The sequence below is a fragment of the Orycteropus afer genome, unplaced genomic scaffold (assembly GCF_000298275.1).
Source record: "Orycteropus afer afer isolate SDZICR_OR568_19922 unplaced genomic scaffold, OryAfe1.0 scaffold00087, whole genome shotgun sequence".
Classification (NCBI taxonomy): domain Eukaryota; kingdom Metazoa; phylum Chordata; class Mammalia; order Tubulidentata; family Orycteropodidae; genus Orycteropus; species Orycteropus afer.
In genome coordinates, this window is record NW_006921674.1 from 6691024 (window position 1) to 6706933 (window position 15910).

The 15910-nt window shown below is 38.0% G+C and overlaps 1 protein-coding gene across 1 annotated transcript in view; it reads right to left on the minus strand.

Moving 5' to 3' along the window:
• COQ3 (coenzyme Q3, methyltransferase) overlaps window positions 1–15910 on the minus strand; it is a 64356-nt gene that overhangs the window by 4669 nt on the left and 43777 nt on the right. The window contains 3 exon segments of the mRNA XM_042781137.1: window positions 3061–3220; window positions 6251–6493; window positions 10256–10355. Of these exon segments, the coding sequence (XP_042637071.1) occupies window positions 3061–3220; window positions 6251–6493; window positions 10256–10355 (503 nt within the window).

Consider the following 15910-nt stretch of genomic DNA (forward strand, 5'->3'; position numbering starts at 1 on the left):
TGACATAGGCAATTTGGCAACACACCAACAATAACCCAAAAATAAGCACATGGTCACACAAAGGAGCTTTTGTGGCATAGTGCCTGCCAAAGGGGCACAGAGGCCGCATCTTCCTCTAACCTCACAAGAGGAAGACAGAATCACCTTCAACAGCCCAAGGCCTATTCCTGCAAGGCCAGACATACTGCCTCCCTAGCCCTTTCACCAACCATTCCTCTCAAAGCACCCACCATCTCTCTATTGGGTTCAATAATTCATTGCAGTGGCCACACAGAACTCACAGATTATAGGGTTTATTAGGGAAGCACCAGACTACAATTCCAGTTCAGGAACAACGCTCAGTCTCTCTCATCCAACAGTCTCTCTCAGTCTCTCTCCTAGCAGTGCATGTCTCTTGGTGTCTCTCTCTCAGCAGTACGTGTCTCTCAGGAGTGTGTTTCTCTCAGCTGCACCTCTTTCTCAGCCAGCAGTCAGAGAGACTTTTTCTGCCTCTAGGAGGGCTCCTTTTGAGCCTGGCAGAGTAGCCAAACTAACCAATCATAACATCAGAATTCTAAACACCTGAGAGAGCGAAATTCCCAGAAATACTTCAAGTGGATAACTTTAACAATCAGGAGCTCCTCAGTTGCTCACAGCAAATTCCACCACAGAGTTTCCAAAGACTCATGGCTAGAAAAGCTGTACCAGGTAATTTACTACACTGCAGTGCCTAAGGCATTTGACTGCTCACCAGAAGCTTGGCAATTCAAACCCACAGATGCTCCATGGAAGGAAGATACAACAATCTACTTCTGTAAAGATTTACCACCTCACAAACCCAATGGGGGTCACTGAGTCAGAATTGACTTGATGGCAGTGAGTATGGTTTGATTTTTATGGTCACATATATGCATATGGTAAGTGCAGATGCATATATATGCGTGCACAGATATAAGTATATGTACATATATGTACAGATATGTATGTGCATGCATATATATTCATAGAACACAGTTACAGATACTTCTTAGACATAATCAAATACTTTGCGAGATTGGTTTTTTGGGTTTGAAAGTTTAGGACCTTAATCTCATGAGACAACTCAGTTAACTGACATAATACACTTCACAAAGTTCATGTGCTACATCTTAGGGAGGTGAGTAGCACCTGGGGTTTTACAAGCTTGAGCACAACCATCTAAGATACAACTATTGGTCTCTACTCATCAGGAGCAAAAGAGAAACAGGGAAACTAAAGTCTCAGAGAAGAAACTAGCCTACAGGGCTAATAGCTACAAGAGCCATGGCCTCATCTACCTTAAGACAGAAGAACTAGATGGTGCCTGGCTACCATTGCTGATGATTCTGATCAGGGCCACAATAAATGGTCCTTGACAGGAAGGGCAGAAAACATGGAACAAAACTCACATTCTTAAAAAGTCCAGACTTAACCACTGAGACTATGGCCCCCAGCTGCCCTTCAGGTTTGGAAATGAACCTTTACACTAGGTAGAGAACAATCATAGGAGAAAGAAGGGCTGTTTATGCACAGGGAGACAGCTCAGGGGCAGGAGTGCATGGAGGGAAGGACACAGGGAAGAGGTAAATATGGGGAGGAAGTAGAGGGGAGCTGTTGCATTATGGTAAATTGTAGTCAATGTCATGAGACAAAGTGTTTGTGAACTGCTGTATGGAAAGTGAATTTACTCTGTAAACTAATCACAATAAAATAAAAAAATAAAAACAGTAATAATAATAATAAAAGTCCAGAATTACTGGACCAGTTGAGACTAAAGGACTCCCTGAGACAATGACCCTGAGATACTCTTTAAACCTTGAACTGAACTATTCCCCAAGGTCATCTTTTAGCAAAATAACAGACTGGCACGAAAAGTAATGACTATCACCCGTGAGTGTGATGCTCCATTAAAAGACCATCTATATGAGACTAAAAGGTCAACAGTGACTCTAAAGCAAAAATGAGAAGATAAAGGTACAGGGACACTAGAGTAGTCCCCAGGTTATGAATTCCAATTAACAGACAACTCCTACTTGCCCTTCAACGTTATGTAAATTTGTTCTCATTTTGAAACCAATTCCAACTTCCAACAAATTCTTCATCACAAACACCTTTACTTGCTACACATGTAGCTTTTAAATCACTGAAAAAGTTTTAAGCCTTTTCCTGCACTATAGTAAGGCTAGATAAGAACCATATGCACCTGGTCTTGACTTGCCTACAAATTCTAAAGACATAGTTAGGAATGGATCTCGTTCGTAACTCTGGGACTGCCTGTACCAGACATGGAACAACTAGAACGCAATTAAAGAGCATGCTGACACACTGTGAAAAGTGTAATTAACACTTAGCACAGTGTTTGCCATTTGGCAAGTACTTAATAAACATTAGCTGTTATTAGAAAATATCTGCCAACAAGCAATTGTCCCTAAAAAGCAACTTTAAAATATTTTTTCTATTCTATTTCAATAAGGTTACTTGCAGAAATCTTTACAACTTTACCAAAGTAAGCAATGCCACTAAGAAGTGCATAATAGCAAAGAAAAGACAGGCATATGAGGTGAATATTTACATTAGGTAGAGAACAGGTTGGGCAATCTACTTCCGTAGTGACTGAACAACGTGTACAGAAACTGTGAACGGGAATCAAATATGCCATGCAAATTTTCACCAAAAACACATTATTAGAAAGGAAATTCAAAACATCTGACTGGGGAGAAATGAGGGAAAATAATTTGTAAAGATAAGCTGATACAAGCAGTCTTTACTAGGGCTAATGGGATGTATAAGCAATAGACATTTGTACCTCATTCTTAAGACTAAACAGCCAAAAGGTACACACTGATCATCTATTATTTGCTTGGCCACAGGTGCCACAGGTGAGAGAGAAGTGGTATTCTGACATCAAGGTGTTTATGATCTATTGGAGGAGGTGAAACCAACATCCAAAAAAGACCAGCTTATTTAGTTAAGTGCTAGGTTGTCTGAAGAATAATTATAGATGCATTAAAAGTTCAGTTAGGCCTCATAAACTGAAAAAAAAAATATATTTTTAATACTCACTTGATTCCAGAATGCTCTCTAGCTTTTCAGGTGAAACAAACTTTTCCCATGTATGAGTACCTATTGGTACAAGACCTGCAATTTGCTCTGCAAAAACAATTCCCAAGGCATAGGACAGCTGTGTTTTGTTGATAGTAGTAATGAATAAAGAACCACTGGGCTAAAAAAAAACATACACAGAAGTAAAATTTAAAAGGTCAGGTATATCTGTTATATCAGTTAGATAAATGCTTGGCTCCTTCCTTCCCAGCCTTCCTTCCAAATGACCTTCCTTAGTGCTGCTACAATATATAAGTATGATTAAAATACAATTTAACAAAATAATAATTTTTTATCTTGGAAGATTTATTATTAAAAGCAGTCGTCTACAGATGCACTCACTGTAACAGTTGTTGTTGTTGTTGTTGTTGTTATGTGCCGTCGAGTCGGCCCCGACTCATAGCGACCCCTCCTTGAGTTTCCGAGGCAGTATCACTACGGAAGTAGGATTGCCCAACCTTCCTTCCGAGGAGTGGCTGGTGGGTTTGAACCGCCAGCCTTCTGGTTAGCAGTCAAGTGCCTTAGGCACTATGCTACCAGAGCTTCCGTAACAGTTCTTAGAACTCTTAAAATCATACATTACTGTGGTTTATATTTATATTACACATATTCTTTTATCAAATACTTTATAATAAACTCCTTATAATAAAAATATAGAAATGAGGTCAGGCTGCTCTTCCTTGTTACATGCACACATTGACATTTTCCCAGACATCAACACTGTTGTCTGTTTGAGTGCGTAGACCTCCAGGGAATAATGAGTCTGCCTAACTTGTTTGGGACAGCACAGAGTCACACATCTTGTGGTGGGAACCATTTCCAACAAGTGTTCCTTAAAAAAAACACTAATGAGTAAGTTTTGAAAGGTTTTATTTTGTTTGTATTTCATTTGTATGAAGAATATGAAGAGATCACATAAGCATTTATGAGACTATTTAGTTTTCAATTTTTTAGTGATTGTATTTATGGTGTTTCCTATATTTACTCCCACCAATAGCAAGGATTAATGTCTCCTCCCTCTTCTACACATTCTATTAGCCTGTGGGGATAAAATGCCAAAAAGCCCCTCTAAGATATTCATATTACTATAGACACAGATATGTGTAGCATAGATGTGTGGTAGTGGACAGGAAAAAGAGAAAGAGATACTATATCTCAAATACCACCCTTGAACTAAAAATAAAAAAGACAGGAGAAAGCATTGGCATACTGGAATATGCCCTACATAAAAACTGAAATAACACATACTACATCATCGCATGTTGTAAATTTTCTCTATACAATAGTAATATTCTAAACTACTAAAAATGACTTATGAATATCTAATCTGTGTTCTAGGAGCTCTGGTAGCATAGTGCCTAAGGCACTTGACTGCTCACCAGAAGGCTGGCGGTTCAAACCCACCAGCCACTCCTCAGAAGAAAGATTGGGCAATCTACTTCCATAGTGATTTGTTGTTATTTGCCGTTGAGTTGCCCCCGACTCCTAGAGACCCCTCCTTGGGTTTCCAAGGCAGTTATCACTACGGAAGTAGGATTGCCCAACCTTTCTTCCGAGGAGTGGCTGGTGGGTTTGAACCGCCAGCCTCCTGGTTAGCAGTCAAGTGCCTTAGGCACTATGCTCCTAGAGCTCCTTCCATAGTGATACTGCTTCAGAAACCCAAGGAGGGGTCGCTATGAGTCGGGTCCGACTTCACAGCACATAACAACAACAACAACAATCTGTGTTCTACAAAATCTTATTCCAAGGAAATGGTGGCAAACAATGGTCATTACAAAAAAAATAAGCTTCACATTAAAACTGAAATTAGCTTTAAAGCCCACAATGCCAGCATTCCTCATATGTATGAAAGAACATCCATTCATACATAACGAATCTGATACACAATATAAAAACTAATAATTAACTGGTTATACTTGGAAAATAGGAACTAAACCTAATAAAATTCCATTTAAGAAGAAACACCATGAAACTTCACAGATGGCAGGAGACTAAAGAGACACTCTAACTAAATGCAAGGTGGAATCCTAGATTGGATCCTGCAATAGATAAAGGACTTTAGTGAAAAAAGTCAAATTTAGCAAAGTCTGTATTGTAATGAATAGTATCTCACCAATGTTAATTTCTTAATTTTGAGAAATGTACCATGGTTTTATGCCCAAGTTTGGGACTAGAGTAAGGCAAGTGAGGGACCTAAAGTATAAAATTTGAAATACTCTCTCAGGGCTGTGCAAGTGCAGCTGGGTCACCACCCTAGCAGGAATGCCTCCTTAAATTTTGTGCCCTAGGCACCTAGATTGCCTCACCTTAGTCTCAACTCTGGTTATGTCAGATGGTAAAATAAGAGGAAACTGGGTGTGGAGTATATGGGAAAACTCTTTACTATCTTTGCAACTCTTCTATATATGTAAAATTGTTTTAAAATAAAGAGTTAAATTTTAAACCATACTCAAGATGTCTAAGTCTGCAAATTATATAAGCACAACAATGTATTAGGAAGAACAGACTTGTAAGACTAGTAAACCCATTTACTAGGCCAGTGGCCTATCACCTCTCTCATATCCTAAGTCCTCATTGGCAAAGGAGGTGATAACAATGCCTGCTTTACCTTCCTTACCTGTTGCAGGTAAAATTAAATGAAATCTTATATGTAAAGTTCTCTTTTATAAGCTGATAATTGTAATACATATATCATATTCAGCATTATCTACCACATAGCATTTGTTTATGGTAATGTTTGTTTTTATTGATAAATTTTTAGTATCAATCCAAATCAATTTCTTGGTACTTTTCATTCAATGTCTTTTAGCTGTTTAATCTAGACTACACAAATGGAGAAATACTGCTATAAATGTACAATTTTCCAATTTTTCAGCACCAACATTTTCCAGTATCCCTGGGAATGAAGATATAAACAGGATACTGAAAAATCCTGGTATTGAGACCAAGCTGACATATGAAGACTGGGAACAGGAGGACTCTCTAGCAGAGATGCTGTCTCCTAATAGTGGCTTAGCTTCCCAGTTCCTCCTTCCCTATACCATGCCTGCTGAACTGCTAAAGTGTTAAGGGGCAGCTAATTGCTATGGGCATATGCACACATGCAAAAGAAAAAAAAAAAAAAAAGCCAAGTAAATTCTATAAATCTTACTTTCAACACTCGACAGCAGCACTGTATAAATGCTTCTAGATCGATCACATGTTCTACAACCTCGGAAGCTACGATGGCATCAAATGTTTCTATGGTTTCTTCCACAATCTCTTCGACAGAACAGACTTTGTACTCTATCCTCTTGGCCAGGACTGGATCAAATGATTTATGATACTGTGCTGTTTTAATGTTCTCATCTACAGGATCAATTCCAAGAATTGATGCCCCAAGCCGCCCTAGAGGCTAATGGTATAAAAAACTGTTACATTCAGGAAGAAAACAGAACACATGCTGGCACTAAAAAAGTTTATCAAGAATGAAACAAGATTAGTCATGAGGTGGATGCTGGAGATCGTTCATGGGCACACAGGACTTCATTATACCATTTTCTCTAGTTTGTATATGTCTGAAATTTTCCATCATAAAAACCTTAAAAATGAGAACAATCAAAACAAAAAACTTATTAAGAACCACTTGAGAACAATGAAAAAATAAATTCTGTCTATATTTTCTCTAGGTATGTTTACATGCACACAGTACAGTACTAACATATTTAAAGTGTAATAAATAAAACATGCCATTGTAAAAACTAATTTCTGAGATTTTCAAATTTTCTACAGAATAGACTGACTAGATACTATTCTTCAGAGCTAATTCTTTAAACTTTTATATTCAATCACTTTCCATGACATGCCCAAGTGTTAAGCACAGCTTTAGTTTTGATCAAATTTGTCTAATATTTACACTAAATTGTCAATAAGCTAAATGTACAAATCATTATTTGTAATGTTAGAGCCATAAGATATGCAATAATACATTGAGAGATTCTGGCTCATAGCGACCCATCGGGTTTCCAAGGCTGTAAATCACTCTAGAAATAAATTGCCTCATTTGCCTCCTGCAGAGCAGCTGGTAGGTTTGAACCACTAGTCTTCTGGTTAGCAGCCAAATACCTTAACCACTGTTCCACTGGAACTCCTTGAATAGACTCCAGAATATCTTATTCATTTATTATTTGATAGACCATATGTATATATCTGTTTTTTAAAAAATAATATTTTTTTGTGTTTTAGGTGAAAGTTTAACAGCAAATTAGGATCCCCTTTAGAGATTTTTATACATTCTGTTCCATGCCACTGATTACAATTTTTACAATGTTCCAGCATTCTCTTTTGTATGAGAGCTCAAGTCAGAGGCACTTGGTGTGTGTAAATAGAGCAGTCTGAAAGCAGAGCCTTAACTCCATTTTAAAGTCTTGACATGAGTCTAGAATCTATACCTCTAACCTTGATGCTGACCATATACCCTAAAGGAGAAATTCTTTTTTTCTGAAATCTGGGAGATGCAGGATATCACAATGTATTCCCAAGGGGTATTTCTATTCTGGTCAAACAGATATAAGACTGTGGTACACTCAATTACTTAGTATAACTGTTCTAGCCATGGGCTTTGTGACTTCCACCTGATGACTCTGTGAAACTATATAAATGTGAGGTCCTTTGTTGCCCACCAAGGAGACTGGGTAGTTTGTTAATAATGTATATAAAGTACATGGTACCCTTATGGGGGTGGGACTATGCAAATAAGGTGTATGGAACCCTAACAGGGAACTGATCAGTTTTACCATCCTGCTAGGTTTCAAATGAACCATCCCAGAGGTGGAAAGGAAGACTCTCCCTGCTATCAAGAAAGAAGAGCCAGAAGTGGAGCGCAACCTTGGACTTGAGGTCCCTTCACTGAGACAATGACAGAGGGATGGTAGCAGGGAAACTGCAACAGCAGAGACAGCAGAACCAAGAGATCATCATGAGGCACAGTGGAGACTTCCTTGTCCATGGAGCTAGAAAGCCTTTGGGCAGAAGCCTTGCTGAAAAAGTTGGGGTGCCTCTTTAGGAGCCTATTAACAAAGCTGAAAGAGTTTTGTGACACCAGCCTGAGCAGGGCAGAGGCTGAGGCCTGAGAGAAGTGTGCCGCAGCATGGCTGAGGTGTTCTGATCAAAGAACTGTACCCTGAGTCTTCCTGAGCCTGAGCTGGAACCTGTTACTTCCCTAATAACCCCCATACTTGTGAATACTGTCTGTGAGTTTTGTAACAAATTATCAAACCTACCAGAGAAGTAGAGAGTGCCATGGGAGAGACAGTTGGTGTCAGAATTGGTAAAAGGGATAGAGGGTGGCAACATGATCAATATCCACCTCACAGGAATCAGTCTTGGGCTGATGCTGCTGATGGTAATTCTGTCTCCCCCTTGTGAAGTTAGAGGAGGTCACAGGAAGCCACCCCCATATCATTTTTGCAAAGATGTAATAGCACATACCCAAAGGGTCTCGATGTACAGCATTATCAATAAATTTTACAAAAGATCTCTGGAAACAGACATGATTGAGAAAGAAATTTTTATAGCAGGGAGCCTAAAAAACCTGTCCTGCTATTGTCCTGTGACCATCCTGAAATAAAATGAAGAGTAGGTACACTTGCAATTAAGTACCCTTAACGAATCATGTAATCCCACAAAAATGTTATACACCTATCCCTGCTAAATACTTGCTTTTAGATATATTGCTTTTGACTCCTGTGATATTTATGATTTTACAGTATTAGTTCCTGCTCTAACACTACAAAGATATTCTCTTCCTCATTGTCTGGTAGAGTGGCCATCGTCTGTCTCTATCCCTCAATAAATCTCTTTTGCTTTTACTGTAGCAGACTCTATGATGTTGCTCGACAAAACATTATTTCCATTGTGCTTCAGCTGATCTAGTTTCCCTTCCCCTCCTTGCCTTCTCACCTTTGATGTTGGGTAAATGTTAACCGTTTGGTCTCACATAGCCAATTGTTTAAGAAAACACATTATTCACAGGTGATACTGTTTATTTTATAAGCCAATCTACTGTTTGGCTGAAAGGTGACCTACAGAAATAGCTTCAATTCTACGTTCAAAGGGTATCTTAGGACAACAGTATTGGGAGTTCCTCTAATCTCTATCAGTTCAGTAGGTCTGGCCTTTTTTAGGAATGATACACCATATAGTCTTGATTCTAATGATGTATTTTCACATATTCCAACTTCCCTAAAATTTGCTATACTCCAACGCATGCTGCCTATGCATGTGAGAACCTAGCCATGCATTAACGGCCTCTATCAACTAGTCACACTGTCAACTAGGCTGAACTGTGGGCTTGACAATACCATTTTCCACTGAATCGTAACTTGCATTTACATCCCACACTGTTGCTTAAAATATCTCTCAAACATTAGATTATATTGTAGTATTAGAACCAAAATCATTGCGTTGAGAGAAAACAACAAAAAAGAGAGCTGTAGGACATAAATTTACTATATGTTAAGCAAATATTCTACACAGGAAAAATGACTACTCTTCCAAGTACTCAAAAACACCTAAGAAGGGAAGAGCCCCATAAGGCAAAACTCTTGTTAAGTTCTGTTACTGAAACTAGTGCAAAAGGACAGCCTATCACTGCATTCAAACTATTGGAAATTGCCTAATTTCTTGGGAGCTCTGTTGGCCTAGTGCCTAAGGCATTTGATGGCTACTCAGAAGATTGGCAGGTTCAAACTCACTAGCCACTCCTTGGAAGGAAGATTAGGCAATCTACTTCTCTAGTGACACTGCCTCTATAACCCAAAGAGGGGTCACTATGAGTCGGATCCGACTCAACGGCAATAAGTTTGGTTTTTGGTTTGGTTGGGGTAGAAGAGATTTACAGAATTGCTAAAACCTGTTATTTGGACTTTGTTATTCAAATGACCTATGTCACATTTTGTAAAAAAAAAAAAAGTCACTATACTTTCCAGAGTTTTTAGATTTAGTAATAATAATAAACATGTATTACTTCTGCAAACAAATAAAACACATGCATTTCTTTGTTTTTGTTTTCAGTGAACAATATTGTTTGTAGAAAAGATAAATGAGGCATAAACTCATTCCCTGTAAATTTTTGTTTCTCAGTTAAAAATGGAAGAAACCTGTATCCATTTCTTACTTCAGTTAGCAATCCACCACCACAGCCAACATCGAGAATCTTCATCCCACACAAAGGTTTTCCTGGCTGGTGATCAGCAACTGTTTTCAAAAGATTGTCTCTTTTTTTTTTAAATTTAAAACACATAAAGACAAAGGATTAATTTTACAAATAAAAAAAATCTTAAAAGTGCATAATTTTCAAGAAAATAAAACTTCCATTTGAAATGGATTATTGATATGTTTGGATAAACAGATTTTTTATTTTCAGCATTAAATGACTTATTGTTTTATATTCTCAATAATCAAGAGCAGGAGATTTAAAGGCAAAATGAAATAATCTAGTAGTAATCATGATTAATTATTTTAGTAATAATATAAACTAATCTAGTTTAATTAACCTCCTTTTACTTGCAAGGTGTCCTTGTGGTGCAGTGGTTAAGTGTTTGGCTGCTAACTAAAAGGTCAGTGGTTTGAACCCATAGGAGGGAGAAAAGACCTGCTGATGTGCTCCCATAAAGAACACAGCCTAGGAAACCCATGGACCAGTTCCACTCTGTTATACAGAATCTATATGAGTAAGCAACAACTCCACCACACACACACACACACACACACACACACACACACACACACACGGCAACTCCATGACAACAATTTTATCTATTTGAGAGATCATTACATCTGAGACATCTAGTATGTCGTTAGCACCTGCTAGACTTATTTCATGTCAGCAGTAAATGGGTTATTTTACAGATTTAAAAGAAGTAACTGGGAGACTTATATTTTTCAGGATTTATTTTCATTCCTTCCTAAACTGAATCTCTTTTAATCTTCTAAATTAGTGGTGTTTTCATATATGATCACGTAAACAGGGGTCCAAATCAAGTACACTGAATTCTAAGATAATCATAGTAATTAATACTTTACTATACACAGTGCCTAAGGCACTTGACTGCTAACAAGAAGGCTGGAGGTTCAAACCCACCAGCCACTCCTCGGAAGGAAGGTTGGGCAATCTACGTCTGTAGTGATACTGCCTTGGAAACCCAAGGAGGGATCGCAATGAGTCAGGGCCGACTCGACAGCACATAACAACAACAACAAATACACACAAGCACATGCATACACACATATTCACATAAATCAACCCAGTTACTTGTCAAGATGATTCTCACTGATGGCAACCCCATGTGCTTATAAGAACAGAACTGCATGCCACAAGGTTTTCAATGGCTGTGATCTTTTAGAAGGAGATCACCATACCTTTCTCTATGACTTATTTCTAGTTATGTTCAAACTACCAGCCTTTTGGTAGTAACCTAGCACTTAACTGTTCACACCACCCAGGGATTCTTCACATCCATAGGTAGATAAACAGTATCTTACGCAAGTAACACATGCCTTGTACGTTTGTTTGCCATCTGCACTCTCCTCCCAGGAATATATTCTTATGCGTCACTATGTCAATTTTTTTTTCACATGTTGCTGTAAAAAAAAAAAAAAAAGTGCCATAGCATATTTACAAAAATGCCTCCTGGTGGAGTAGGACCAGTCAGCAAACAAAGGTAGAAGCCACATGTTATTTGTGTAAAAATATGTTATTTGTGTAAAAATATGTTATTTGTGTAAAAATACAGTATATAACTAATGGTATTATAAATTATGCTTTTAAATTAGACTATATATGTATTTCAATTATATTAAAATCAGTACTACATGTAATGAAGATATCTTTTATTGCTATTAAAATTAATTGAGCTCTGAGAATAACCTGAATAGTAGTTAAGTGGACCACTTTGGAATGCTATAATATATAGTAAGGACCCATTTCAATTGAAGTCTGATCTATTCTTCACACAGCAGCCAAAATGACTCTTTCATCCCATAATTTAGATCACATCACTTCCCTTCAATGGCTTCTAATTAGGCTCAGATTAAATATCAATTTCTAACTATAGCTTGCAATGCTCTGGGTGATCTGTTTTACTGTGATGTCTAAATAAAGGTGTTACAGTAGTTAGAAGAGAGCAGTTCTCAACTTGAATATGTAACAGAATCACCTGAAAAGTTTGTTAAAACACAAATTGCTGACCTCCATATTCTGACTCCTTTCAAGAGCAAGTCTCAGAGTCTCTTCTGACATGCATTTTGGTCATTTCTTTCTTTCTTCTTCTTCTTTTTTAAAAAATGATCCTTTGCTTTCTTCATGTATGATGCTCTTGATGTCATCCCACAACTCCTCTGATTTCAGTTATTGGTATTCAATACAACAAATCTTTTTTCTAGATGATCTCTAAATTCAGGTGGGATATATACTCAAGGCCATATTTTGGCTGTCATGGACCTGTTTTATTTTCTTCAGCTTCAACTTAATTGGATATAAGCAACTGACTGTGTATTCCACAGTTGGCCCCTGGCCTTGTCTTGACTGATGATATTGAGTTTCTCCATTACCTCTTTCCACAGATACAGTTGATTTGATTCCTGTGTATTTCATCTGTCAAGGTCCACATGTATAGTCGACATTTATGTTGTTGAAAAATGTATTTGCAATGAATAAGTTGTTAGTTTTGCAAAATTCTATCATGCCATCTCTGGAATCATTTCTATCACCAAGGCCATATTTTGCAGCTACCAATGCTTCTTTGTTGTTTCCAATTTTCACATTCCAATCACCAATAATTATCAATACATCTTGATTCTATGTTGGGTCAATTTCAGGCTGCAGAAACTGGTAAAAATCTTCAATTTCTTCATCTTTGGCTTTAAGAGGTTGGTGTGTAAATTTGAATAATGATACTATGAACTGGTCTTCTTTGTAGGCATATGGATATTATCCTATCACTGACAGCATTGTACTTCAAGACAGATCTTGAAATGTTCTTTTTGATGATGAATGTTATGCCATTCCTCTTCAATTTGTCATTCCTGGCATAGTAGACCATATGATTGTCTGATTCAAAATGGCCAATACCAGTCAATTTCAGCTCACTAATGCCCAGGATATTGATCTTTACGCATTCCATTTCATTTTTGACAACCTCTAATTTTCCTAAATTAGCAGTCTATACAATCCACATTCTGACTATTAATGGATATTTGCAGCTGTTTCTTCTCATTTTCAGTCATGCTACATCACCAAATGAAGATCCTGAAAGCTTTACTTCATCATGTCATTAAGGTCACTTCTACTTTAAGAAGGCAGCTCTTCCCCAGTTGTATTTTAAGTGCCTTCCAAGCTGAGGGGCTCATCCTCCAGCACTATATACTAAACCTTGCTATTCATAAGGTTCTCATGGCCAATTTTTTCAGAAGTAGAATGCCTTCTCCTTCTTCCTAGTCTGTCTTAGCCTGGAAGCTCCATTGACACCTGTTCACCATGGGTGACCCTGCTGGTATCTGAAAAACTGGTGGCATAGCTTCCAGCATCACAGCAACATGTAAGCCACCACAGTATGACAAACCGACAGATGAGTGGTGAAAATTGCTCTTGAACGGAGAGTACGTAAAGTGAATGGAAGAAATGATGAAGTAAAAGGGCTGAATGGAAGATTTCAAAAGACAGCTCAAGAAGACAAAGTAAAGTATTATAATAAAATGTGCAAACACCTGGAGTTAGAAAACCAAAAAGGAAGAAGATGCTCAGCATTTCTTAAGCTGAAAGAACTGAAGAAAAAAAAATTGAGACTTAAACTACAATACTGAAGAATTCTATGGGCAAGATATTGAATGATGCAGGACGCACCAAATGAAGATAGAAGAAATGCACTGTACCAAAAAGAATTGGTTGACATCCACCCATTTCAGGAGATACCATATGATCAAAAACCAAAGATCAAAGGAAGAAGCTGAAGCTGCACTGAAAGAATGGACAATATCAAGACTTCAGGAATCGAAAGGAATATCCATTAAGATGTTTTAACAAATAGATGCAATGCTGGAAGTGCTCACTCATTTATGTCAAGAAATTTAGAAGATAGCCTACCTGGCCAATCGACTGGAAGAGATCTGTATTTGCGAACATTACAAAGAAAGGTGATCCAACAGAAGGCAGAAATTATCTAACAATATCATTAATATCACATGCAAGTAAAACTTTGCTGAAGATGATTCAAAAATGGTTGCAGCAGTATATTGACAGAGAACCGTAAAAAATTCAAGTCATATTCAGAAGAGAATGTGGAACGAAGGATAATCATTGCTTATGTCAGATGGGTCTTAGCTGAAAGCAAATACCAGAAAGATGTTTACCTATGCTTTACTGACTATGCAAAGGCATTCAACAGTGTGGATCATAACAAATTATGGATTACATTCTGAAGAATGGGAATTCCAGATCATTTAATGATGTCATGAGGTACTTGTACACAGACCAAGAGGCAGTAATTGAACAGATCAAAGGGATATTGCATGTTTAAAAATCAGGAAAGGTGTGCATCAGGGCTGTATCCTTTCACCACACTTATTCAATCTATATGCTGAGCAAGTAATCTGAGAAGATGGGCTATATCAGGAATGGAGGAAGACTCGTTAACCACATTTGATATGCAGATGACACAACCTTCCTTGCTGAAAGTGAAGAAGACCTGAAGCACTTACCTATGAGGATCAAAGACTACAACTTTCAGTATGGATTACACCTCCACACCAAGAAAACAAAAATTCTCCAACTGGACCAATAAGCAACATCATGATAAATGGAGAAAAAATTGAAGTTGTCAAGGATTTCATATTCCTTGGATCCACAATCAATGATCATGGAAAGAGCAGTCAAGAAATCAAGCAATGTATTGCATTGGGCAAATCTGCTGCAAAAGATCTCTTGAAACTGTTACAGAGCAGAGATGTCACTTTGAAGACTAAACTGTGCCTAACCCGACTGTGGTATTTTCAATTGCCTCATATGCTTGTGAGAGCTGGATGATGGATGAATAAGGGAGACTGCAGAAGAATCGATGTATTTGAATTCTGGTGTGTGCAAAGAATACTGAATATGCCATGGACTGCCAGAAGTATGAACAAACCTGTCTTGGAGGAAGTACAGCTAGAATGCTCCTAAGAAGTGAGAATGGCCAGATTTCATTTCTTGTACTTTGGTCATGTAATCAGGAGGGGCCAGTCCCTGGAGAAGGATATCATGCTTGGTAAAGTAATGGGTCAGTGAAAACGGAAGACCACGAATGAGATGGATTGACACAGTTGCTGCAACAATGGACTCAAGCAAAGTGAGGACTATGATGATGGTATGGGACCAGGCAGTGTTTCATTCTGTTCTGCACAGGGTTGCTATGAGTCAAAACCGACTCAACAACACTTAACAACAACAACATATTATTACTCAGTAAGTCGAGTAGACCTGAGAATTTACACTTCTAATGGTTCCCAAGTGATACTGACTTTGCTGGCCAGGGCTGACACTCTAAGAACCACTGATATAGCCTAATCATAGCATTTCCTGATTTTCCCTACCTTAGTGTTTCAGTGATTCACTAAATCAGTGGAAATAAAAAGGTACCAATTTTCTTTTTGCTGCACTGATTCCACTTGTACAAGCAACAACCAATTAGGAAGTTCCTTGGAGTTCCGGCAAGATAGTGAACTAGGCGGAAGGACTGCACAGACCCTCTTCAACAAAGAAAAGGGAAACCAATTAACACAGACACAGAAGATAATC